The following is a 26230-nucleotide window of genomic DNA, read 5'->3' as shown; positions in this document are numbered from 1 at the left end:
GTTTTTTCTTGGTAAAATTACCATTTATGGAATTGCTAATTTTACCGAGAAATCTCGGTAAAATTATTGAACTTTCTTGGTAATTTTACTGGTCCTTGGTAAAAACGTCAATATTTTTTATCGACTGTGGTGGAATTACCTAGATAAAATGGCAAAGTTACCGGGAACTGGTTACCAAGAAAAGCGGCATTCTTACCTGAAAAAAACAGTAAAAATACCGGTTTTTAGGTAAGCTTACCAGTCTGTCTTGGTAAAATGACCAATAATTGGTAAAAAAAGTGAGATGGTAAAGGTACCAACGGACCTTGGTAAAAACGCAGAGAATTTTTTTTCAAAGCGTCTCAAATTCAATTTTAAGGAGTGTTTCTGAAAGGAACTTTCACGATAAAACCAATGGGACCTTTCTGAAACTGTTTTGTTTCATATTTTCGAAAATATAAGTTTTTATAGTTTCTAGATTTTTTCCAACTTCGCCTATTGACTCGGCCCAGTGCGCTGCCGTGCTAAGGAAGAACGCACTGTGAACATTCGACAGTTGCCAAATTTCCTTCAATAAAATGTTTATTTTTGAAAAAAGTCATGAATATTTTTCCTTGAAATTTTCTGGAACTCTAGAACAATATACGAACCAAACTCTCTGAAAAATTGAAAAAAAATTATTCATAAGTTTACCAGGGAATTTTTGTTTTATCAAAAGAAATTTGGCAACGCCTGGAGGTTCATGCGGCGTTTTTCCATAGCACGGCAGTGTGCGACATGACACGCTCGGTGAGACATCCGATTTGAAGAGCCACATCTGGCAACGTGGTTGCCCGCGGTTCGCGGTCGTCCGCGTCGGCGTCACGTCACGTCACTTCACGTCTCGTCGCGACGCCGTTGGTTTTGTCATACCCCTGATCGCTTTGACTCCCAGCTATGACGACGGTCCCCGCCGACCAATGAACACCGCACCGAGGTAAAATATAGATTCTCAGGTACTTGAACTTCATCCTCAGCGTTGGTTCGAGAAAATTGACCACGTCGCGTCGCGCTCCCAGTATCTACCTCCAAAATCAGTGGTTCTTTTATTGATGGGCGTATTTATGCTAAAGAGAGCAAGGGACGGGTGGGAAAGATGGGGTGTACTCGTAAAAGCTGCATAAGAAACAATGTAAAGTGGGCGTGATTCCTTTGGGCAGAATTGAGAGATGTAAATTGAGATTATAGCAAAAGGAACTATGCACCAAGATGGTAGGTTGCCCAGAAAGGTATTTGATTAGGTTCCTCCCGGAAGGGGGCGGCGTGGAAGTCCATAGTAAAAGGTTGGCAAGAGGGAGTGGAGGGGGAGATCAGAGGGTATAATCTACCATGCAATAGATTAGCATCATATCAGAGGAAATTTAGCAACGCCTGGAGGTTCATACGGCATTTTTCCTTAGCACGGCACACAAAGAAAAAACTTCGTTCGTGGGACCCGAATTTTAGGTCATATGGATCTCTGAAGTTTTCGGATTGAGCATCTGAACGCTTTCGGTCCAGCTGCTGAGGTTTGGATCGCACATATGAAACTTCAGTTCTTACATCTGAAGTACTTCGGTTTTCATATCCGAAAAACTTTGGCTCTCACATCTGAAGTACTTCAGATTTAAGAACTGAAGTTTCAGATGTTCCGAACTTCGACAGCTAGACCTAAAGTGTTCAGATGCTCAATCCGAAAACTTCAGAAATCCGTATGACCTAAACTTCGGGTCCCATGCACGAGGTTTTTTTCTCCGTGCAGAGTAGCTCTCCGTGGTCTTGCAGAATTTTGGCGGGGGAAGTTAAGAGGGCTCTCCCGACTCTGTGTCACATATTCGAATGATGAGTAACCAGTGGATGATTAGTAAGCGACCTATATTTAATTGTTGAACTTAGCGCCTCGAATTCGCGCTACACGTAGAGTGGAGGCGTCCGTTAGACGACGTTTACTAACTTCCGGTCCACGCACCGCCGGTCCGTCGCCGTCCGATGTTGCCGTTCTTCGTATGCTCTGCAAGTTTATCGGCCACAAACGGTGTAGAGGTTCGTACCCATGTCGGAGAATTGACTGCACTGACGGCAAAATTGATCACTCCTTCATTAGCTCCTGGAACGGACATTAGGGTGTGTTCGAGTATCGAATAACGCACTCGAGGGGATGGGACACGGGGCACGAGGGGGGGGGGGGGCTCTATGTCTTTGATACAAACATGGCGCACGTGGCTTTACTTAATTGGACATATTCATTATTTTGAAAATTAATTTGAGAATACTGCATCAGAATTTCGTTGTTAAAATAAAGACCTGCGGATAACTAATTTGCATTACGCTTTGGCAAAAATATAATAAAATTGATAAAAAGTGTTAGATGTTGATAGGCTGGTGCCCTATTACAGTGACAGGCCAGCGTTCGCACTGCGTGCGTCGCACGGTGGATCGAGTCTATCAGAGAGGTCGGACATGAAATTCTTGACTAAAATTGCGAATTTAGACGTTTATTTCGTCACATTTTAAGTTTTAAGGGGGATGCTTACAGAGGAAAATTCTACGAGGACTCAATGAAACCACTTTCAGAAACTCAAAATTGTGTATAAATGGAGTTATAAGCTTTTAGAGTTTCCACATTTTGTCCGACCCCTCCTATTGATATTGGTCCACTGTGTGTCTCGCCGGCGGAAACTTAGCGCAAGAGTGATAGAGGCCAGCGTGCCTTCTGTCTGAAAATGCAACACGCACACACGCACATCCCAAGTGAACTAGGGGCCTCTGGCCACCAACCACTGAAAAAAATCACACGTAAAAAATCGTAGAGAAGCCATGTTCAAGTTTTTTAAGAGACGGATGGATTCAAAACACGACGGGTACACCCGAAAGAAAGCGCATATTTATCTCTGATTGCAACGTTATGCATCACTTTTAATATGTGTTTTTAAAAAGCTACACACAGTTTTTCTGAAAAGCTTCCGCGAATTTACCTAAATGATCTCAAATAAAGTATCGAAAATTTCGGCGCGATGTTTTCGTCCGTTCTATTTTCTTTTAATGTAACCAAAATAATATTAAAACTCATCTGAGTTTATGAATCGTTACAATGAGGATACATATTTCCCCTTTAATTATGGTAAAATCTTGAGCAGAAAGTCAAACAAGCAGGAAGCTCCAACGCATTGGCGTCGGAGAGCGGCTCTGGGGGCAGTAGTTGTAGTCAAGAATGAGGGCCTAGACACATTTTGTCATTGATGTACAATCCGACAACTGTCGATTCATGTTTTGTAACTTAGCAGATTTACGTAGCCGGTGTATAAATGTGTATTGGGCTTTGATATGGCGAATACATGGCATTATCACTTGTTGTATACTTTTAATTTTGAAAGCTCTTTGGAGGTCCGCTTCCTAAAAAATCTCTGGTTGATAAGTCGTTTAGCGAGGCTGCAAAAAATTTGCATTTTTATATCTGAAAGTGTAGGTATTGGTTTTTTGTATAATTGTTTTTTTGGATTGCTGGAAAAGTAACGCATACTTCTATAATTTAGGACTGAGTCAGGGAAATATAAGGTTCGTTAAATAGTAAATATTCCTAGTACCGTGTGACACTATTGTTAACGAAAAGTTTTTGCAACTTGTCAAAGAGGTTGTTGAATGATCTTCGAATAACTTTTGATGAGCTAGAGGTAATGGTTTTATCTGCAGCTCGTGGACTTCTGTACGATATTGTCCAGAATCATCTAAATTTTCAAAAAGTGTCCGCTTGTTCGATACCCAATTTGCTCATTCATGCATACAAGGAGAAGCGCATGAAAGCTTTAGCAGACGTTTTGGAGATGAATCAAGAATTAGATGAAGAATTTATGACTTAAATCACGGCACCTTAATCACGGGATGACCTTAATTACGGCAACTATTTATTGTCCATGAGATGCAGATGGTTCCATTTCCCTAGCTCATCAAAAGGTATTCGAAGATCAATTTCATCAGCCACCCGTACGAACCACGTTTCTAGTGACCCGTACTTGCTTCGCACGTATGAAACATACAATCAGAGAAAACAGAATTCATCTTACAATAATCAATAATCAGTAGGACATGAATCGTTGCGATGTATAATACGACATTATAATGCGGCATTACTATTGTAATTCATTTTAATGGATTAGGGGCATTATAAATCATTATTGCCACGTCGGAATGAAATGTTGTAGACTGAATTGAAAAGCATGTTGGCAAAATTTATTATAAAAATAGTATAACATGTAGGTACATAACATAAAGGTAATACAAATTAAATGATTAGAGCGTGTATATTTCATTACATTATAGGTATATTACAATCATTTTTGTCATTGTTGGAAATTTTGATAGTTTGAAATTTGATAGTTGATAGTTGATAGTTTGAGAGTTGAAAATTTGGTTATTTTATTTAGTTAAGGTGATTCTAAAGTTAGGCCAGTCTAAAGTTTCAAGAATGAGAAAATAATCAGCCCATGAGTGGGTCCAGAATGAGGGAGAAGGAAAAGTTGAAATAATTTTACTGGAAGGAGGGATAAATGAGGTACTCACCGAATTTATTCGTACAGAACATTCAAAAATCCCGTGAAAATACAGCTCACAAATAAAAGCAAATTGCCATGGAAACTTCTTCACGAAATCACACACACAACGAAGAACGAGGCGCTACAGACGAGTCCGTCCAGGACAAGTTAAAAAATTCCCATGAGCCGAGTGCCGTAGGTTAAGGGCCCGTTCGCCAAAACTAATCGGAACTGTATGAATGAATTGCTCCTTTTAAAAATCAAAACAATATCGAATTGCGATATATTACACAGTTAAGATAGGGCTATGTCCTGTCGTAAGCGGCGACATACAGTCGATATCATTTCAATAATCGCCCCAATGGCCACGATAGTTGTTAGACGTTTACGGTTTCCCTGGTAACCTTTGTTTGCTATCAGCTGATATCAAGTAATATGACTAGGAAGCTCCAACCCAGTGGTTAAAGCTTCCTTAACCGCGAAAACTTTAAAATTCAAATTTTCAAATTTTGAACGTAAAGTACATTTTTTCCATCACGAGATAAAAGCACAAACAAGTTTTGAATTGTTGACTGTATCACCATGATTCCAAAAATACAATACACAACATAGCATTGACTAACAATAAAACAGTATGCAATAAAATAAAGTCATGACAAGGAACATAGCCGAAAATGGCGCCGATTCCCATCAACCAACGCGCGGTCTCTACAATGTAACATGCTGCATTGATACTCCCCAGCTGGGACCGTCCGGAATAGCAGCTCTAGTGCAAGCACCAGAGCCGCTAAAATGATGACTCGCAGTCCAATAGTATTCCTTAGCATTCTTGTAGGCGCTGATATGCGTTTCAGACCAACTGACCGACTGCACTGCGTTTGGCGCAATGCAAGAAGTATTCATGCAGTCTTGTAGGCGCTGATATTGGCTGTGCGCCAACCGCACCGTTTGGCGCAATGCGTGAAGTATTCCCACAGTCTTGCAGGCGCTAATATACGTTTAACGCCGGCTGCACTGTTTGGCGCGATTATCCGAACTCCCGTTACAATAATCACGGCATCGAATAATAGAACTAAAGGCCCATGTTGTATTTTGATGCCGCATAAGCATTTCAACGTTGCCTCGTTTCTCCCGAGTAAATATTTCTTTCCGAGAAAAGTTAGGTAAGTTCTTTATACCCTTGACCAATATTCAATCATATCACTACATTTCATCAGAGGGTAAGACATCGATGATCTGTCAACAAACTAACCGAAACTAGCGTAACATAATAATGCGTTTATTTTCGAATTGTTTACTGCTTTGCCAAACTTCTACCTTAAATTAACTTCATTTTAAAATTCGCGCATTCCTGTAGCAGATGTTAAGGTTTCTATTCGCGCAATCCTTGTGCCTTTTTCGCAAAATCCTTAAATATTTTCTTAGACCTTTCGCGCAATTCTGGATTACCGTCCAAGATTACGCAAATACTTGTTTTACTTTGAAGCAATTAAAATTATACGAATACATGAAATTCACACATTTTCTTTTTCAATTATTGTACAATTCTTGCGCAGATAGAGACTGTTAAACATTTTTCTCCTCACAGACAGAAGAAGTTGTAATATCTTAGCAAAGTCACAATGGATGTAAAAAGGGTGAATATTTTGTGGTCCAAAAATTGAATCCAAATAATTTGAAATGCTCGTTATTTTGGGATATTGACTGCGGATTGTTTTGAATACCAACTGATGACAACTTGTTCCATATTCGTCTGTCAATGAAACAAAGGTGATTGCCTCAATAAGTACAGAATGTAACGACGATATTTGCTCGAAAAAGATAGCTCCGATTGCTTTTGTAGTAACATTTGTGATTGAGGCTGTTACCTTCAAAACCATCTGAAGTCATAGCTAAACTTCAATTACCTCCTAAATTTAATAATTTAAAATGAAAGCCAAAACGTATGGAATTAAAAATCGCTCAAAGTTTCCTTGCGAAGGGGAAAATTTTTGGCTTACTATAACCAAATTGGTTTCGTTTGAAAATCTTTTTTTTTTTCAATTAGTAACAATACTATTACAGGACTGTCGTGTCAGCAAATTCATCGCCAATGAGCGTCTCCCTCTTACATGCTAATCATGATCTGGATGCTCTAACGGATTCAAAGTCTCTTTATTTGTATTGCTGGAAAAACTGCCTATTATTATAGAGTACTTTTCAATTAAGTAATCGTAGTTTTCTGAGGTACGAAAACATTAGTGATCGGTTAAGATAAATACAATAATTGTACATATTTATTCCCATGTCATCTTATAAGCAAAATAATAAGGAGGAAGCTTATTTGATAGGAAATGTATCATTTTCTCCCTAAACTTTCTTAGAGTGACCGAAAGCTAATCCGTCTAATTTGAGATGACTGCTGGAAAAACTTTTTCGTTGTGCTGTCCAAAGTTAAATAAATCTTAAAATGGCAATGTCTCACAGGTACAGACTGAGAGAAAGGTCAGCAAAATTTACGATCGAGAACAACAATCTAGTAGACGAACGAGACCAACGATACACAAATGAATGACTTACTATAGTCATAAATTAACTGAAACAAACTATACGCTTTAGGATGTAGATAAATAAACACATAATATGCCCCAATGAAATTTAGAACCCATACGTTAGTCCTGTAAGCTGTAGACATATTTATGCATTTGAATTAAATGATACCTCGATTCCAACAGATTGATCTATTATTAGTAAAGGTCGGCTGAGAGTTTCCAACATTGCCAGGTTATTGGTCTTACAGAACAAAAAATAAACCAAAACAAAAAATTCAAGATGCTCATTCACTGTTAATTCTAATATTGACTCTGTCCACATTTGAGGCTTAGTTCCTAGGGAGGAAATACGTTCATATTACTAAAGACTAGATGCTGGGCCGGGGTTAGGGGTCTATTCTTTAGGCGTGCAGTTAAATTTCATTCATACCATGAAAATACCCCTAATCTGAGAGCTATTTTAATAGGTATTTTATCTGCCCTTGAATGAAATGACCGTGGAGGCTGCGACAGTGGGGAAGTCGTAGCCTTAATCTTCGTTTTTTGGGAAACGTGAAATGCCTTCAATTTAGAGAGTAGGCAATCCGCAAATGTGCGGGCTCCTGACTGCTCATCCGACCCGAACTAGATGGTTAGAACCCTTCAAATTGAAATGGAAAGTATAGTGACAGGCCGCAAAATCTCAATTTACTGACACACTTTCTGGTATGGATTTTCAATTCTGTGTAAAATCATCATCCTCTTTTTTAATGAACGCAGTTTTTTTTCAGAAAAATTGAGACGATTCTCAGAAGGGCCCGATTGTTTTTAGTTGAAAACTCCATTATCCTTGTCTGACTGCTCAGGGTGATTTATCAAAGATTGGAACTCTGTTATTGATTTGAGAAGCTGGTTCATCCCTAAGAGCAATTCAGCGATAAATGCAAATTAAGTAGGCATCATGAAGGAATTATAAAGGGAAAGAAACAGGAGCCTTGGGTGAATGATGCCTGAATTACCAAAGAACTGAGGAGGTTTCTTCCGAAAACATCCTTAAATCTGAGACTCTGACAAAGGAAGAGTGGTCCGGTCATCTTCTGTCTCGCAGAATGGGTTCGTTGATCTACTATACATGCGAACACCGTAGAGGGTGCGGAGAATCTTTTTCTCACATTTTCAAAAAGAACATTCCATTCAAAGGTCATTTTCCAAAAAGCTCTTCTATATTGGCATCTGAACATAGAGCAACAAACTAAGTAATGTATCCTCCTCTTCTCTCCCTCCCCCATCCCCTACGTCTGACAGAACCAAAGTTAATTTAAATTTATGCACGGTTTTAGGACGCTTATGCTTCTGGTTTCACTTGCTCTGTTGCAATTTTAAAATTAATTCAAGAGGAGAAGAATAAAAATGCAGCCTAGAGGAAGCCTCTGTATTTGATTTTATATTTTAGGAGCCCATGGTCAAGTTGCTCGTGTAACTCCTGGTAGGAATGAACATACCCTCTAAGTAGCAGTCAGACTCTAAATAACAGAAAATCACAATTGAAAAAAGAAAATTGTATAATATCTGATTTATGCATGTCTGAGGCACAAAGCGTCTCAGAAATCTGGAATTTTGTCCTGGGCGCGGACTGACCGAGGTCGAATTGCCTCCAGAATTTTAGAGGGCAGATGAAGATGTGTTGAATGCAATTTTCTGCGCGGACGCTGACGCTACTAGGTTCGTTTTCGTAAAACTTTACTTTTAGGTCATTCTACGTCAACTGTGCCAGGCGCGGAACCTGACCCCCTCCGATTTGGCTAAAAATTGGTTTACAAAGTCTTTACAGCATTCTAAGACACCGAGAAGAAGAGTTTTCCCATCCGACGCCCCGTTTTCGAGATATCAACCCCCAAAGATAGGGTGAATTTTAGCGATATTCAAAAAAGCCCGTCTTAGTGTTTCTCATTTTCTCGACTTCCCTCTCTTTGACTGTGCATAGCGAGACTCTGTGTCCATCCATCAAACTTTTAGAAATTACTCCATAATTAATATTTTATGCAGATCATAAATATGACATCGAAATTGAGCTAAAAATAATTAAAATGGCCGTAATTTGGGGTTTTTTAAAATTTACTATTTTCTCGCCATTCAATGTTCGAACTGAATCATCCGGTTCTCTTCCTCTTTCTTTCCTTCTTTCTCCGTTCCTCTCCCTCTGTATCTTTCTCCCTCTGGACCCTTTACGATGACGGATGAAAGCGCAAGACGTCTGCGCCCGACGAAATGCTCGAGCGAACGTCGAAGCGACGGCGCGCACGGCGCGGCGCAATCTGGAGCAGGTGTTCTTGTTCGAAAATCTCAACAGCACGTGCGTTTTGGTTTCTCGAGAACTTCGAACGGCGCATCCCAACCCTATTCTGGCGCCTCTCCAAATCGCTTCGGAGCAGGGAGAATTGATTGAAACCGAAGTCATTGACTGGGCCAGAGCACTGCGGTCCTCAAACGCAGTTTGTCTTCGGAAACGATCCACGCTTCTTCTCTGACGGTTCTTCCCCGACGTTATCTATTGAAATTACGACACAAATTTTTTTCGAGGATTCAAAAATGTGTGATTGTTTTCTTCTATAATCAACTTTTTGAACCGCCCGGCATAGCTAAGGGATCGTCAATCTTTAGCTTCTTTCATTAAGAAGACCTTTAATGATTGAGGGAGTTTCAGGGATGCCTTTAACGTGATAAAATAAACCATTTCTAGGCCATTAGGCAATAGGCCATTTGTACGGAAAAGTAAAATTCAACAGTTTGCCTTGAGAACTTCATCTTTACAGGATTACAGTGATTTGTCACTGTAAAAAAACAAAATTTAGATTTCTAAGGAGTACACGTATGAAAAAAAATAAATAAATTCCCTGACACGACACAACTTTCGTATCAAAATATCAATTTTAAGACGTGCCCCAAATTTAACCTTAATTTTCTCATATTTCATAATGAGAGACACCTCAACGCGCGTTGATGACGGCGCAGAAATGCAACTATTCGTGTTCGAATGTCCGTATTGCGTCTACAAAATTGAAGGCGCGATGGCGAGAGACGTGAGATCGCAATGCTCTGCTCTCTGTTGTCGATGAGGTGCCGCTCAGATTCGGGAAAAGAGTTAAGAAACATGGCCCAATCAAGGTTCCCCTATATTCAGCCTTGTTGACACTCGATTTTTTTTTCATTTTGATGTCTTATTCTTTTTTTAGGATGTATTTGTAAACCTATACCTATGTATAAAGATCATATGTTATCGCCGCATAACTCCTCCACAGTAGATAGTCGGGCTCGGATTAATTAGACACGACTTGGGATTTCTGGGAGTAGTTGTCACAAAAAAATCCCTGACACTCGGTTTTTTTATTCAATTTGATGTCTGATTCTTTTTCTTACGACGTATTTCTACATATCGACTATGTAAGTCGGCAATTACATAACTCGTTTGCGGTGTCTAAAAATCTCCGTCTCTATGTTATTTTTTTAAAAGAGAACAAATCAACATAATTCCTTGAAGTTTATGCAGAATTTTCTTCGCACAGAGAAGAAAAATCACGGAAGTTTTAAAGAATTGCCGTTGAGTAGTTTTCCGTTTAAAAAATAACGTATGACAGGAAGTCTGCGACGTCGCAAACCGAGTTATGTGATTGCCGACTTACACCGTCGATATATATGTTTAAAACTCGTATTTATTTACCAGCCCCATGCAGCCCACGCGGCATGGATTTTTTTACTTGTGGGTGATTACTTTGTAATACTTTCTGGTTGAGCCTAATCCACTTTTAGTAGTTACCGATTGAGTTTCATGGACATCTAAATATTTGTGTCTAATAACCATTTATTGAAACAGACCAAATGAATCATTAAAAGATTTTTCTCGGTACATTAAAAAAAAAAAAAAAAAAAAAAAGTCAATTTTTCTCTCTTCCTCTACTATTTAGTGAAAATTCACAGTTCAAACGTTGCTAAAATATCTATATTCATTGATGTCATGTGTTAAATTTAAATGTTATCATTGCAGGTTAGGCAAAGGTCTTATGGGAGGCCGCCGGGTTGCCCAACTGGTGTGCACAGGAATCTCAGTGACAATACCAACTTGTCACTACCAGCAGACCGTGAGTTCCCCACCGTTAGATTCTTCATTCATGGATATGTTGCCCTCCCTTTAAACGACCAAACCTCGTACTCGAGAATTTCCAAGGGAAGGCTAGCCAGAAAGAATTTTTGAATCGCAGATCGTATTGAACGCGCTGCAATCACGGAGCGGAAGAAAAAATAATGGAGATCATTCTGCTTTAGTTGTATTACATTTTCATTGTATCACCTCACGAAAAATTCAAAAAAGGAAAATAAAAAGTTTCTTGATTTTTTTGTGAGATCCAATCAAGTAGTGACCAATATATTGAGATCAACTTTTATGGTGTATACGAATGAAATCATTTGCAAATTATACATCCCTGGTAAAAATTGGCAGTGGAAAGTGTGTTCCAAAATACTATAGACCTAAAGCCGGCTGTAAGATTTCCAATAGCTTCTGTAGCCGGCTGTACAATTTCTTATAGCCTTTTATACCCGATGGCGATTAAGCAACAGCCAGACGATAAAGTTTATACTAACCGTTACTAAATAAGGATACTAGGACTTAGTTAGTTTTTGGACTACCGCTCTCTTTTTATGCCGTAGTGTCTTGATTTATTTTGCGAGGAAAGCTCCGTATTTTTGAAGGACGCCAGTCATTCTTAATATGTTGGAGTGCCTTCAATTTTTTATGATACTGTGCAATACCTCTGGTGTGAAATAGTTGCCTCAAGCGCCGTGGCACGCTGCGGCGCGGCGGGCGGGTAGCCAGCGCAGAAAGCGCATTAGCGCCTACAAACCTAACAGGGATACTTCAAGCATTGCGCAATGCGTGAAGTATCCCTGTTGGGTTTGTAGGCGCTAGTGCGCGCTTAACTCTGGCAGCACGCCGCTCCGCTCTGTGTTAGGCTCCAATATATAATCTCGCGGAGTCAGCGTTTTTCAACCCATGATTTTGAAATGTTTGCACACTCTCTATGGACTATTCTCATTTTAATTGATGAATAAAAATATGTTTTAAAGGAAAATATAATGTGTGTTTTGTAAATATTATGGTGGTTTCGTATCAAACTTAATGATTTCCAAAGCGCACGAATTTCTACACAATTTCTTATAGCCTTTTATAGCCGATGGCGATAAAGTGTGAAGCCCGGCGATAGTAACTATAGCCCGGCTGTATACTTTTTTATCGCTTCGTATAGCCCGGCTATATGATTTGCTCAGCTATCCACAGCCAGCTGTATGATTTCCTATTGCCTTCTTTAGCCGGCTATAAGAATTCCCATGGTATTTTGGAACGCAGCTCCTACCGCCGATTTTTACCAGGGATTTCATGAAAATTCATGAGTAAGAAGTACTTAGATTGTTGGTCTCAAATCGAGGGACCGTTTTCAATTATTGATTTGACAACCGTAAAACAAAATATGAGAGCACAAATCTTCGACAGGATTATAAATTATATCTATGGCTTTTAACTACATCTAAGCATGTTTTAATCGGCCTTTAGGTTTGGTAATTTTTGAGAAATTCAGGAGCATAGTTAATTTTCCTAATTTTTTGCTTTAAAAAAAAAACAGTTGAACTCAGATAAATGTGGTATATAATTGGGCTCTTTTTATAAATTCAATGTATTTCAAACAACTTTTGGAATGGCTTTTAAAATTCTATCTTATATGTCATCTTTTATTTGAAATTTAAGAGAAGAAACGCAAAGATAGCGTTTCAATTCAAAGCCGTAGACCGTCAAGGAAAGTATTTAAAATTTAATTTTTGAGCGCGGATAAATGAAATTTATCATCACTCATAAATTCACGTGCAGGGAATAGATTATGCTTTTCTGAGCTGGAGTTGTTTATGCGGTCATCCGTTATCGCTGGTCAATAAATGTTGGGATATTTTGAGGGCAATCCTGGGAAATGATTCAAAAGGTTTCATAAATAGCATTCCAAGTATTGATAATCCATAAGCTTACCGTTGCCTTGAAACTATTTATTTATTTATGTACGTAGGTATAAACGAGAAAAATGGTTTGGTCACATGCCAAAAACATAGATTCATTTGGATAAAATGGATTTACTCTAAAATAAACAACGGTCATCATTAGTTTAATGGGTGGTTCTGGCTCTCACATAAACTGCGCGCTGGACCTACGTTTTCAGTCACTCTGACTAAAGTTTTGGGTACCAGATATTTTCATGCACACAACGAACCAAAATGAAATACACTCTCACTTCACGTTCCCACATTTGCCAAGAAACATGAACCTAGCTATACAGCTTTTACGGGGGAGGTGGGGGAGGGGGCAAGGCACTATTTCCTTTTCGGAGAATCTGGTAGTGCATCGTATGTGCAGCTGGGCACAAACTGTCCAAATTCATCCAATCTTGACAGAAACTGCATGTTAGCTATGCATGCCCGCTCGATCATCCTATGTACAAATGCTCATGTATGACGTAGTGCAGTCAGGTAGAACTCATAAGATAACTGCACTCACATGTATTTGAGAAGTAGACAACCCAAGTAGCATTTTTCAACGGAAAAATTGGGATATATTGCAATTTTTTCGGTGATAAAATCGCTGGGATCATCATCATCATCTGAGCGATTATCGTCGACATTATTAGGATAAAATCGCGATTTTATCGCGATATCAATTCATCTCATATTTTCGATAAAAAAATCGCGATAAATGGCGATATAATCTCGATTTTATCGACGATTATCGCGATTTTATCGAACCAATAATTGCGGTGTATAGTGATGTAATCGCCATAACTCGCGATTATTTAATGCGATAACACCTCAAAATATTGCCACCGATATAATCACGATAACCAACCCATAAAATCGCTATTTATCGCGATTTGCTACCTATGGGAGGTGGGAGTCCACTCCGAAGGTTGATCTTACTTTCACGGAGGTGGTGGTAGTATCCGAAAGGGGTTAGAGTGGAGGAATTCTGACAAAGCAAGGCTCATTTTCTGCTCTCTTCACTCAATGGAAACTAACTGAGCTCACACCTCTTCGCTTTTCCGTAAATAACGGAAAACAAATATTGAACGATGACACAAACAGCTTACTCGCACACATCCGTGCCAACTATGATGAGCCCAGGATATTCACTGAGAAATAATTTTACGTGAAAGTACTCCATTGCATGAAATACAACATATTACCACTCTGAGAGCGAAGCAATCAGACACCGTGAAGCAGCTGAGCGTCTAAGTTTAATGTAAACAAAAATAGGGGTTTTTAATGTCTAATTACCTCCACAAGAAATTTAACTTTACATGTATGTATATGTGTTTTTGTGATAAAATGCAATCTCTTACATGGATTCTCATGTGAATATAGTCGTGGTTAGCAAGAATTGCAAAGGAATATTAGGCCGTAACTTATTCGATAGGTCTTACACAACAGAGATTTTTTAGTATTTTTTAGAGAAATTTGATATAGCCCTGAATAATATAAATTCAGATAGTATACTCGTCATCAATAAAGTAGGGTTATACGAGGGAGAAAGTAAAAATTGACGAGTCGATGAAGGCAATAGTTGTGACCTAATTAAAATACATGAGTAAAATAAACATTTTTCGAGTCATTGGAGCTGTGCATTTTGTATTTATGATAAACTTTTACTCCTCAACTGGAAGGCTGCCAAAGAATATTTTCTGTTCTTCGATTTCACAGATGAATGGATGAGTCGAGGAACAACGCCCTCAAATTTCTTATTGGACAAACGCTGCCTCTCTCTCTCGCTGATTGTATGACTGGTTTCCATGCCGTCACCGGTCAAAGTCTGCAGATGTGGTTACGTAAATGGTTTCACAAAAAGTCAATATTTCATTAATTAAACCTTAGAGATCAGTAAGCTTCAGAAAATAACGTGCACATTGTTTGACGTACATTTGCACTTTTTATGCAATGAGTCAGTTGCGCTGGTCACAGAATTGTGTTTTGATGCTTGATTCTTGTAGATTAGCTAAATATATTAAGATCTGTCCAAACCGCAACTTTCTACGTTCAATATTAACCGAAATATCGCCCTTTGAAAAGTCGAGTTTTTGACGGCATCCACCGCGGTAGTGACACCCTTGGTTTCTTCCACTTGCTTTCATCCGCGTTTCACGTAGAGTAACCAGTGCTATATAATGTGCGTCTCCCTGACTGATAAAACCAAGGTGGAAGAAACCGAGGGTGTCACTACCGCGGTGGATGACGTCATAAACCCAACTTTTCACAGGGCGATATTTCGGTTAATATTGAACGTAGAAAGTTGCGGTTGGAACAGATCTTAATATTTTTAGCTAATCTCCTAGAATCAAGCATCAAAATACACAATTCAGTGACCAGCGCAACTGACCCATTCAGTGTGCAAGAGTAAGCATTTAGATCAAACAATTATGTTTTCAGAATTTCAAAACGTGTCAGTCTAATTTTATGGGTTTCTTTCATTTCCAGCCGACGAACGAGGAGCAAGGAGTCATGCCATCACGAGAAGAAGAGGGGCTATTAAACACCACAAAGTTCATAATGTCAAAGGCCATTATTTTGTCGCCAAATTTTTCCGGCAACCAACTTTCTGTGCATTTTGTAAAGATTTTTTATGGTAAATGTCTCTTTCTATGTTCTTTCATTATTTCCTTACCCCCTGCCTCTTCCAAAAAGTAATTTTGATTTTGACCGATCAATGAACGTCCGGCAAATGAGGCGCATCTCCTCTACGCGAGACAAGCGGCAAAGAGTGACTTAAATACAGCGATGTGATGATGAGATGTATCGGAGGATTCGCAAATTCTCACGATGGTTGAATCGTAATTTAGGAAAATTAGCCGCTTCAATATACCGGGATTGGTATATTCCCTCATGAAATGACCCACTGAAGTATTAAAACTTGGTGCAAACTAGTGGAAGCTTCATTACCCGCTTTAAAAGTATAGGCCAAAGCTAGCACGGAGGATTGCTGTACAGCAGTCTTGGAGAAGCCAGTGTAAAAACTCTGACATTCTCAGAAAATGATAGATCGCTTGAGACCTAAATGGTCTTCTAAAAGTATGTAGGTACCTAAAAGAAATACAGAATTTACCAGGAAATCAATTTTCGAGGGAATTATTGTATAAACAACACCCTTATTTTTTAAAACGTACTCATTTCTTTATAACATCCTCACTTATTTAGCTGCATTAAAAATTTCATCACAGGGATGTTTTTTCCTCAAGAAAGAATCCAGGAAAAAACGAGAATTTTCAAGCTGAAAAAAGGCAAAATGTACACTTAAAGTCAGTTAAAAGAAGATGAATGAAAGGAAAAGAACTTTTTAGAGCTCCATAGAGTCCTCGTCAAAGAGGTTTCCTTGCTTTTTATGCGTAGAGAGGTTAATAAGGCGTAGGTTTGACTTCAGATATATAGAGAATGGGGATGGACATTGGACAATAGGTCGCTGTATCGAACTACTCGGGTCATTCTCTGACGCCACTGTACATCATTTTTTTTCAGCACCATCTTTAAATGAATTATCTTTCTGAATGCATTCATCCTTATGCATTATTCTTTTGTTTGGGTTACGCAACTAAAAAGTTACTTTTGTTCTGTTTCAGGGGTTTTGGGAAACAAGGGTATCAATGTCAGTGTAAGTACCTATTCAGTTACCTCAAATAAAATATCGTGCGCAGGAAAACGGATTGTAAGTCCTTAAATTTGTCCAAAATCTAGGGCTTTTGTCAGTAATCATCCCTCTGATATGTTAGGGCTACTTATAAATGTTCCTCTTTTCGTTTCATTCAGTTGAAAACCGACTTTTTACCACTCATTGGAAAACAACTAAAAACAGGGCAAGGAGACAGCTTCATACCCTTTTAAGCACACAGACGTATTATCAACACAATTACAGGATTTTATACTTGTAAAAAAAATAAACATAGTGACAATGAGAGTTTATGGGTTATGGAGGTCATAAAACGGTTTATAAGCCGACAGTTCGGAAGAAACCGTCCATATCTATAACTATCATAACTCACGGAATCGATTAATTTCTTGTCCAATCTAATCAGCTTTCAATTGCAAAATTTCACCGCCCATTGATGAGCCGTTCAGAAAAGCCTACAAATACACATATAGGCAAATTTAAAGCGTTGCTCTGCATACTTTCTCAATTGAAGGCGTTTGTGAGACGAATGCTTCCAATGGCACGCCGCGGTGTAATGAGTTGGTGACGGATAAAAATGTTCAATACACGTATGCATCTAGAGGTAAACAAGTCTATACTATCAAAATGACCAAATGCCTATAGAGTTTGATAGAGGTAACGTAACATGACCAAATATATATTTATACTTTCGTGGTAAAGTATCTGAGACGTAATCTGTCTGTTTCCAGAACTCCTCATGCTTCATTGTTTTCCTCATCACTCGTTTTGCAGCTCACTAGAAACCCAAAACATAGTGAGCAATTCCTATAAGGCTTTGCAGCTGATTTTACTTTATTTAATTGAGCGATTATTATCATATTTCTCATATGATATCAGAAATATCAACAATGTACTTAATCCATTTGTCACGGTGGCACTGCTCGAGCAGAATTATTAAGTAAGCTTTACAACTCTTTCAAGCATGGTTCCCATTCATAGTCACTTACGGCATGAAAAATAAAGGAAACTTATATTCGGTCATTTTTGTTTCGGTCACGCTACCCCAAGTGGACATTCTATATATTTGGAACTTTCGGCAGTATGAACATCCTTATCTCTGCAAATCGACAGTGTAAGTCGGCAATCACATGATTCGGTTTGCGACGTCGAGGACTTCTTGTCATACTTTATTATTTAAACGAGAAACTACTCCACGGCAATTTTTTAAAACTGCCGTGATTTTTCTTCTCTGTACAAAGAAAATTTTGCAAACACCTCAAGGAATGATGACAATTTGTTCTCCTTTAAAAAAAAATAACATAGAGGCGGAGATTTTCAGACACCACGAGATATGTGACTGCGGACTTACGCCGTCAAAATGTATGAGTTTTAGACTTTTTTTCTATTATTTGGCATTTTGACCCAACACCCCCACCACAATAGTTCCTCTGTGTGTCGATATACAGTTCACATATGCGACTAAAAAAGAAGAGGTTCTTATATATCCACATTTTGTTCCTCATAGGGATAAGCTCTGCGTTGTTTGCCCTAAAAAACAGCCCAAAGAATGAGAGACCAATCGATTTCTTTTTTTTTATTTGGGTAATCTCCGGCAAATGATGCGAAACCGAATTCTTTAGGCAGTGAAAGAAAGTTAATTCAAATTTAATATAATTTTCGATTTTTCTCAACTATGTCACATACATTCACAAACTATTCAGATATGATTCACATTAAAATGGTGTAATAAATAATGTAAATAATCATACGGTTGATTAATGTGGAATAATTGGCTCTACTGTAATTGAAAGGAAGAGAAAACAGCAGCATTTAAAAAAAAAAAAAAAAAAAAAAAAAAAAAAAAAAAAAAACTTGCTCTTTATAAAGAGTTACTTTTCTATCCTGATTTTAAGACTGATTTTGATTTTTCACGAATGTTGTTTCAATTGCTATACTTGATATTTTGATTTTTTGTTTCAGTATGTCAAACTGCAGTTCATAAAAAATGTCATGAAAAACTATTATCCAAGTGTCCAGGCTCTAGTCAAGATTCCGAAAGTACGATAGTAAGTATTTCCTTTACAGTTTCCGTTCAGGAAATTCAAAACTTTTAGGATAAGTCGCTTTCATAGCATACTTTGCTAATTTTATCGCCAAAGGACGAAAATACGAAACAATTATATCCTCATCAACATAAGATAAAAGATAAATACATTGTAAAATAGGTATCACAGAATTAAATGGCAAATACACACATGGCAGGACGTGTCGGTCGGACCAATTATATGCCAATTTTCAACAGAAAAAAGAGCCAAAAGGCAAAAACAAGAAAATTAAAATCAAGAAGAATTCAGAAATTAAAACTAATTTTTCAACTTTTTTATTTTATTTTTGGTTCAAATGATCATATAATTAATCCACAACGGCCTAGCTGTGTTTGTTTCCCATTTTGTTTTGTTGAACCTATTTTTCTAAATGTATTTTTCTTATTTTTTATTATCGAATCGGACTATTGCGTTATATTCCTCTTATCACCAGAATGGCTTCACACTGTAGCTGTAGCATGGTTGCAAATACCCGTGGATTGCAAAGCAACGCCTTGATACAACTATTCGTGTTCGAAGGATGTCCGTGTTGCATAGGCGAAAATTGAAGGCGTTTTGCCTTGCGCTTCGCTGCCGTGCCGCGTTGATATGTTACTACACTTCGTGTATGGACGGCTACCCCATCATGACTACCGCTGTGCAAGCAGAGATCATTATTTTAACTGATCGTGGGATTACACGCCTTATTTGATGAGAGCAGCATGCACACAGCGCATTTTACTTTTTCTGTTGCTTCAGAATTGATTTGGAATTGATCAGAGATCTCAATTGCCTGCCAAAAATATTCGCAATCGCAACATTTATTAAAGTGATGTCTAAATAATCAGAGATGAATAAGATTTCATGCTTCCCGTGTGTAAAATGTTTCATGGAACTTGTTTAAAAATGAACGGACAGTCCCTTGCCCAAAACATTTAATAGATCGAATTTTCCGACATCACTTACCAGATTAAGTGCGGCACAGGCTGTTTCTACTGTGTTTTCCCAAGTCCAAAACCAAGAAAGTTCAACCTACTACAAAGAGAAATACTTTGTTCCTGTTATATTTTTTATTAAAAATCAGCAAGGACTTTGATGTGATCGTTGGGTTCATAAGATACGTTATTTTTATTGCATCCAACCTCCATGGTTGCAAGTTCAAATATTGAATTACGACAACGACGAAAGATTCCAAACATCTGGATCGTCAGGTAGAAACGGATTGATGGAAGGCTACCTTCATGGCAAGGGTTCTTAACTCCCTTAATGATTGTGGGTAAAGAAATTTGTCTGTATCCCATCAGATTTGGCGCCCAATTGAATATGATCCATCTTTTTAGGCGCAGGTAATACAATGGCGTTTGATAAACTGAAATATAGCCAACTGTTTGGTGTATAGCGCTTCCCATAAGCAGTGAAAAAGGAATGCAAAGCAAACCCTTCAACTCCCTACCACTTTTGAATGGATCTTAGGTTTAATTTGAACTTAATCAAATGAAATAATTCCAATAGATCTATCAGTACATACAGTAAAAAGTGAATAATAGTCAGAGGCGGATCCAGCAAGGCAACACCGTATTTGCTCCTTTTAACTCTATGCTATATAATCGATTCTTGTCGGAGCACCTAGCCCCTCTTAGGATCGATACATTTCAATAAGTTTAAATGGAGGAAATCCGGTGTTGCCAAATTGCTTGATCCGCCAATGATAATAGTACGATTTAGTGTTACTTTGTAGCAATTTTTGAGCAATTTTGAGTTAAGATAGTATATAATATCCTGCCGATTCGAGAGCGGAGGTAGATCATAAAATCGGACAGAACCTCCTCAGGAGAAGGTACATCACAACGACTGATCGCATTAATCGCTGTTTCCCCTACGAAAGAACGTAACTAAATTTCAGTGCTGCCAAGTTTCCCCTCGCAGATTGCATTTTTACAAGAAGAATTTTGGGTATTTTAGATTAAAAATTTATCTGATTTTTCCTCTGATCTCGTGCAGAAATCAGAAATATTTTGGACTAAAATTGCAAGAGTACATCCTTGAAAAAATTGAATCATTTGAGTGAAGTTTGCGGCCTCAGAATGGAGTAACGTTCCTTTGTACAGGAAACGACGTTATGTGCGATGCAATCTAACTTTTTGTAATGATAGTATCCTATTTGATGGACAACGTATTTGAATTTTTCTTTGTTTTTCCAAAGATTTTGTTGAAATTCAGCCTGTCGATTATTTTTCTAAATGGTTTTTGGTTGCAGTACCTGAGAGAAAGGTTTAAAATAGACGTGCCTCATCGGTTCAAAATCCATAATTTTATGTCTCCTACATTCTGTGATCACTGCGGTTCCTTAATTTATGTATTACTTAGGCAAGGACTCAAATGTGAAGGTAAGGTACGTTCTACTTTCATTTCTATACTTCTTCTTAATAATTCTGCTAACTTGGACCTTACAACGAAAAAGTAATAGATTTTACGCTAGTGATGTTATGAAAAATTCTGACATTTTCACATGATGAGGTAATTAAACCGTTATTCAATGTTACAATAACACAATGAAGTAACATGCAGTGTGCAATGTTTACAATGCTGCCGTGCTAAGGAAGAACGCCGTATGAACCTTCAGGCGTTGCCAAATTTCCATTGATAAAAAACGAATTTCCCGAAAAACTTATGACTATATTTCTTCCAATTTCTCAGATAATTTTAGTCGCAATTTCACCTAAAGCTCCTGAAAATTTCAAGGAAAAATATTCACAAGTTGCCAAAATAATAAACATTTTATTGAAAGAAATTTGGCAACCCTCGAATTTTCATACGGTGTTCTTCCTTAGCACGGCAGAATGTTTAGCGACGTAGAGGCGTGACTTGGGTGCTAACGCCTAGATACAACTAAACGTCTTCTACGGTTATCTGTGCTGCATACGCAAGAAACTACAGGCGTACCGGCTTTCTGCAAGCTCAAACAATTGACGCAAAGCACTGACATAGGGCCGTTTGTAAGATCTCTTGTCAACCTCTAGCCACCAAACCAAGGGTCAGACTCTGACCAGCAGTAAATCTGCTAATCAGGCTAACTATTGGTTTGCGAGAGAGAACAAAGGCTGACCGGGACTTGACATGAAGAAAACCGGGAGTGATACACTCCTACCTCTGGTCAAGCTCCGGTCAGCTCAAACCACTACTTTGACAAGTACCTGACCAGCGGGCCGATTGTTGAAATTGATAGACAAAGCGATAGACAAAGAGGACATGATGAGTATGGAGCGATCCTATTGATTGAAATTAGTTGAATAAATTGGTTCCTATAGACTAAGGGAGAAAATGATGGACTAACTATCGGTTCCCTCGTGGGTTGCCATTTCTTAGTCTATTACCTACCTTCTTTGTCCATTACAAGGACCCGCTTTCACCAATAGGATCCCTCAATATCTCTTTTGTTTTCTTTGTCTTTAGCTTTGTCTATAAATTTCAATAATCGGCCCGCAGAGGTCTTACAATCGGTCCATAGGCTGCGGCGACGCTGTGCCTCTCAGATTGTATTGGGTAATTTGTCACAAAAAGCTGTTAATCGTAATTTTCTTCGGTTCGACGTGGCCCGGGATGTCGGCTAGACAACCCCTGGTAAGAGAAATACAAATTTTTCGAAACACGTGCTGATCGGCGCTTTGCTACCTGTATGACTTCACCATAGAACATCTTTAGTTTTACTTCAGTTCCCCCTTTATCTCACCTTCTGAAGTTATTGATTCATTACCGTAAAATATTGCTAATACATTGATGGATCAAAAATAAGATACCCATTACTTTTAGTTTCGATTATTTTTAACAGTTTTAGAATATTGATAGGCACAGCGAAAGCTGAAATCCTGCCATAAATTTTGGTCTTGCGACGATTCATGCTGGAACAAAACCGCCGACCGCCGGAGGTACGTCCATTCACGCGTGATGTGTTCTAAAAATTCAAGTTGAAATGCAGTTCGAAATAGTGAGGTTTTTAGGATAGTCTGTCTCTGTTATTCCGCATGAATTTCGTTTATTCTTCACAAAGAAACACAAAAAAACAAAGATTTTTCGACCCGTAAACTTTAATTAAAATGCTCTTTTCGTTGATCCATACAATGCACCCAGCGACTACTTATTTCAAGTCCCGAGCGATTTGAAATATACGTGAATGCTGCTTGAAAGAAGACCTTTCAAGCTGACAAGAATTTCTAGAGACAAACAATGGACTAAGTCGTAGTCAAGATTTTTGTATGGATCTACAAAAAGAGCATCTTGATTGGAGTTCGCGGTTTGACCAACCCTTCGTTTTTTGTGTTTTTTATGCATTAATAGTCCTGAAGGAGGAACACTATTTAAACCCTCTTCTAAGTTGAACAGAAGTCTTGAGGAACGATCAAACTGCGATTTTCATCCTATAAATATCGCGATCAAAGGAAAATTTGCAGTAGAACTACCGCTTTTCCCTGGTAAAAATTGGCAGTAGAAAGTGTGTTCCAAAATACTATAGACCTAAAGCCGGCTGTAAGATTTCCAATAGCTTCTGTAGCCGGCTGTACAATTTCTTATAGCCTTTTATAGCCGATGGCGACTAAACAACAGCCAGACGATAAAGTTCATACTAACCGTTACTAAATACGGATACTAGGACTTAGTTAGTTTTTGGACTACCGCTCTCTTTTTATGCCGTAGTATCTTGATTTATTTTGCGAGGAAAGCTCCGTATTTTTGAAGGACGCCTGTCATTCTTAATATGTTGGAGTGCCTTCAATTTCTTATGATACTGTGCAATACCTCTGGTGTGAAATAGTTGCTTCAGACGCCGTGGCACGCTGCGGCGCGGCGGGCGGGCAGAGAGCGCAAAACGCGCATTGGCGCCTACAAACCTAACGGGGATACTTCACGCATTGCGCAATGCGTGAAGTATCCCTGTTAGGTTTGTAGGCGCCAGTGCGTCGCCGCGCAATGCGTGAAGTATCCCTGTTGGGTTTGTAGGCGCCAATGCGTCGCCCCTCCGCTTTGTGTTAGGCTCTAATATTTAATCGCGCGGAGTCAGCGTTATTCAACTCATGATTTTGAAATGTTTGCACACTCTGTATGGACCATCTCATTTTAATTGATGAAAAAAAATATGTTTTAAAGGAAAATATAATGTGTGTTTTGTAAATATTAAGGTGGTTCCGTATCAAACTTAATGATTTCCAAAGCACACGAATTTCTACACAATTTCCTTTAGCCTTTTATAGCCAATGGCGATGAAGTGTAAAGCCCGGCGATAGGAACTATAGCCCGACTGTATACTTTTTTATAGCTTCGTATAGCCCGGCCATATGATTTACTCCGCTTTCTACATCCAGCTATATGATTTTCAATAGCCTTCTTTAGTCGGCTATAAGAACTCCTATGGTATTTTGAAACGCAGCCCGTATCGCCAATTTTTACCAGGGTTGTTGACCGTTTTGTATATGTCGCAGGCAAGTAGTCAAATCAGGCATTTAGTCAAATGCCTAGGCAAATAGTCAAATTTTACCGAAAACCCACTTTGGCTATTCGCCTAGGCAGTTGATAAAGTGCCTAGGCATTTGATAAAGAGCCTAGGCATTTGACTAAATGCCGTATGGCCTTTAGGCAAATAGTGAAACTCGTTAAAAATCAGGCAAATAGTCAAATTGCTTGGCTTACAGGAACACTTCATAACACCTTGGCCGCCAAACATAGAGCCGGCTGCAACCGCCTCACGGATCGATATGAATTTTTCTCGCGGAATTTGTGAAAAGTCGAAATCAACACAGTCGATTCGTCGAAGGTCAGGTCTGGCGCACCAATTTTTTTATGATTCCACCAATAGTTCCGACTTGGTAAACTCCGTTACGAATATCTGTTACGAAACCTTGTACATTCTGATGATCAAGCGGCCCTCTATCGACTTTTGGGACGGCTAAAATAACTTTGTCTTCTATTTGTAAATCATCAAACAGTTTTTTACTTGATTCTGCCATGCCAGCTGCTGCATCTTTTTGCCTTTCATGAGTTTCAGAACGTGTCTGACGAATTACTATTTCATTCTGGCATAAGTTACAAAGGAAGGTAAGGGATGTTTGCCCGTCTTCGAGGGTAGTTTGCCCACATTGTGCATGGCAGACATTAGGACATGTCGAACACTGTTCAGTTTTACCACCTGTCTGACAGTTACAGCAAGGGACATCATTTATGTCATCTTCCAATCTAGCAGCTTTTTCTACAGGTGCATCCGATGGTTCCGGCTCATTTGAATCCCTAGAGCGTTTTCTTTCTTCATTCCCTTTGTTCTGCAAGTTTTCAAAATCTTCTTCAGTCGTTAATTTAGCAAGAATGGAGGATGGTATATTGGTGCTTCCAAGACCCATTTTCGGTTCCGAAACCAAACAGAGCCGTGTACGGTGATCGGTTCAAAATGCGATGGAAGCACCTCTAGCCCCGGTCCGTTCATTTGACTATGTGCCTGATCACCTCTCGGCATTTTGTCAAATGCTCAGGCATTTAATAAAATGCCTAGGCATTTAATCAAGCGCCTAGGCATTTAGTCAAATGCCTAGGCAAATAGTAAACTTCGTTAGTTTCTTACATTTCTTGACTATTTGCCTAGGCATTTGACTAAATGCCTGATTTGACTAATTGCCTGCGACATATACAAAACTGATAAAAAATAAAGAGAATAAAGTCTTGGAGGAACTTACTTCTAAACCCACCTAAGTCGGGTCTAAGCCCGTAACAATTACTTATCCCGTGAAAAGGGGTTTTTAAAGGGAGAGAAGTGACCAGTGAAAGAAATTAAATGAAGGCAGAAGGACAAGTTGATCGATTTGTGTGGCCTTCATCCACGAGAAGGGACCTTCGTTTACGGTAGCAATATATTCATTTGAGAGATCCTTGTCGAGTTGGATTGAAAAATCGGATTTTGAAACAGTGAGTTTTCTCCATTGTGCGAAGCAAATTCCTTAAAATATTCAAAGGAATCTGCACAAACGTTCTCTCGTAAAACATAAAATTGACCAGTATTTGGCAATGGCTGATACGGCTTGGTTCCTTTTTGTTAAACGCGGTCCATTTGAATGGACAGATGTGCTATATATGATGTCAGCGGAACTCAACTTTTGGGCTCTTATTGGTTTCCTAGTGAGTTGGAATTGTTCATATAAGGATAAAATCCACACTTTGGTCACGCTAAAGTTTTTCTTGCTATCCCAAATAATACTTGGACTAGTCTACAGACTTAGCGCCGCTTTTCATGAGAAAAATCAAGTGCGCAAAAAATGAGACGTAGAATATCACTTTGATCTGATGATAATCACACACAAGCATTCTTTACCGAATAAAAACCGTGCTTTGTTTCATTTTCAAGACCTC

At 38.7% G+C, this 26230-nt stretch overlaps 1 protein-coding gene across 2 annotated transcripts in view; it reads left to right on the top strand.

Moving 5' to 3' along the window:
• Positions 1–21151, top strand: part of LOC140225082 (protein kinase C-like 2) — a 33712-nt gene extending 12561 nt beyond the window's left edge. Inside the window, exons 2-7 of one of the 2 annotated variants that reach the window (XM_072302594.1) lie at positions 11079–11172; positions 15596–15743; positions 16732–16763; positions 17510–17718; positions 18741–18826; positions 21102–21151. In XM_072302594.1, coding sequence (XP_072158695.1) covers positions 11079–11172; positions 15596–15743; positions 16732–16763; positions 17510–17560 — 325 coding nt within the window. In that variant the 3' untranslated portion in view covers positions 17561–17718; positions 18741–18826; positions 21102–21151. Of the gene's footprint in view, positions 1–11078; positions 11173–15595; positions 15744–16731; positions 16764–17509; positions 18562–18740; positions 18827–21101 lie in introns of those variants that run through there. The other variant, XM_072302588.1, reaches the window with a different exon arrangement.
• Positions 21152–26230: the final 5079 nt, after the last annotated feature.

Source organism: Bemisia tabaci, chromosome 1 (assembly GCF_918797505.1).
Source record: "Bemisia tabaci chromosome 1, PGI_BMITA_v3".
NCBI lineage: Eukaryota > Metazoa > Arthropoda > Insecta > Hemiptera > Aleyrodidae > Bemisia > Bemisia tabaci.
The sequence above is the reverse complement of the archived record's forward strand: the minus strand, read 5'-3'. Positions and strand labels throughout refer to the sequence as shown.